This window comes from Propithecus coquereli, unplaced genomic scaffold (assembly GCF_000956105.1).
Source record: "Propithecus coquereli isolate 6110/MARCELLA unplaced genomic scaffold, Pcoq_1.0 Scaffold217, whole genome shotgun sequence".
NCBI classification, from domain to species: Eukaryota; Metazoa; Chordata; class Mammalia; order Primates; family Indriidae; genus Propithecus; species Propithecus coquereli.
Window position 1 is genome coordinate 3070034 of NW_012146856.1, and position 1651 is coordinate 3071684.

General features: G+C 54.8%; 1 protein-coding gene across 1 annotated transcript; it reads left to right on the forward strand.

The window, feature by feature from the left end:
- The first annotated feature begins 207 nt into the window (after positions 1 to 207).
- Positions 208 to 1251, forward strand: TMEM177 (transmembrane protein 177). The gene has a single exon (XM_012644660.1). The coding sequence runs from the start codon at positions 208 to 210 to the stop codon at positions 1141 to 1143; it is 936 nt and encodes a 311-aa protein (XP_012500114.1). The 3' UTR covers positions 1144 to 1251.
- The last annotated feature ends 400 nt before the right edge of the window (positions 1252 to 1651 follow it).

Below are 1651 nucleotides of genomic sequence, written 5' to 3' on the forward strand. Positions count from 1 at the left end.
TGTCACATGCTTGTTTGGCAGATGAGGAAGTGATGCACGGAGATGAGCTGGGATTTGAACACAGGCAGTCTATGCACAGGCAGTGCTGTATTGCTTCAGTTAAAAAGGGTGCAGCCCTTGGAGGATGTTGAGTCTGCAGGCAGGCCCAGAGAACTGTTGGCTGACTTTTCTTTTTCTTGGCACAGGTTGTCAGCGGTGGCAGCACTCATGGCTCGTCCCCTGTGGTGGGCTGCAGCATTTGTGCAAAGACACAGGACAGGCCTCTTGGTAGGTTCCTGCGCAGGCCTGTTTGGGGTGCAGATCTCGTACCACCTCTTCCCAGACCCCGTGGTCCAGTGGCTGTACCAGTACTGGCCTCAGGGCCAGCCAGCCCCGCTCTCTCCAAATCTGCAACACCTCTTCCAAGAGGTGCTACAGGACATAGGCGTCCCCTCAGGCCATCGCTATAAGCCCTTCACCGCCTTCACCTTCCAGCCTGTGGTTGCAGGCTTCCCAAAACTCCCTGCTGGGGCTGTGGTGGGCATCCCTGCCAGCTTCCTGGGGGGCCCAGTGACCAACACTGACCATACTGTGGTCGTACACGGGCAAAGAGTAAACTGGCAGACCCCAGCAGGTGCCAGGCTGAGAGATTCCCTGACCCTGTCACATGACGCCCAGAAGTTCGCCTTGGCCAGGGAGGTGGTGTACCTGGAAAGCAGTGCAGCTGCCCTGCAGGCTCTGCTGGCCCCAGCTTGCCTGGCAGGGACCTGGGCACTGGGCGTGGGTGCCAAGTATGCCCTGGGGCTCTATGGAGGCCCCATGAATTTACGGGCTGCTTTCAACTTGGTGGCAGCAGTGGTAGGCTTTGTGGCCTATGCTTTCTTCACAGACTCTCTCACTCATTCCCTGGAAGCTTGGCAGGACCGCCGCACAGCCTCCCTCTCTGCAGCCTATGCCCAGGGTGGAGTGCAGTTCTATGAGAAGATTCTGTCAGGCAACCTGGCCCTGCGCAGTCTTTTGGGCAGGGAAGGGGAGAAGCTATATACGCCCAGCGGTAACGTCGTCCCCAGACATTGGTTCCGCATCAAACATTTACCCTACACCACCCGCCGGGACTCTGTGCTGCAGATGTGGAGGGTGACACTGAACCCAGGCCGCTCCTGATGGGCTCATCACAAGGACAGTTCCAGCTTGTGCAGGCACCACACTGCTATTGACTCTCGGGGGCTCTTAGTGCCTGTACACCCACAGCTCACGGTCAGAAAAATCACAGGCTTGGGAATTAAATAGCCTGGATTCTACCCTTCACCACTTACGAACTCATTGACCTTGGGCAAGTCCTTTTATGAATCTGAGCCTTGGTTTCCCAAACTGTAAAATGGAGAGACAATGTAAACTGCCTCGAAGAATTACAGGATTAGGTGAGATCATGAACTTAAGGGCCTAGCAGAGAGGACATGCTATAAATAAACAGGACGTCCCTCCTTCTTGGTCTTTGATTGCCAGTGGGCTGTAGGAGTTAGGCCACACCTTACCACCAGAGGTTCTTCCAGTATGTGAACACTTTGTACAGCAAAGAACCACCCCTCAGTTTGCCTGGCAGTCAAATCCCAATTTCCCTCCACTGTGGTAGAGGTTAAAAGATTTAAGAGGCCACTATGAGAAGTTAGTG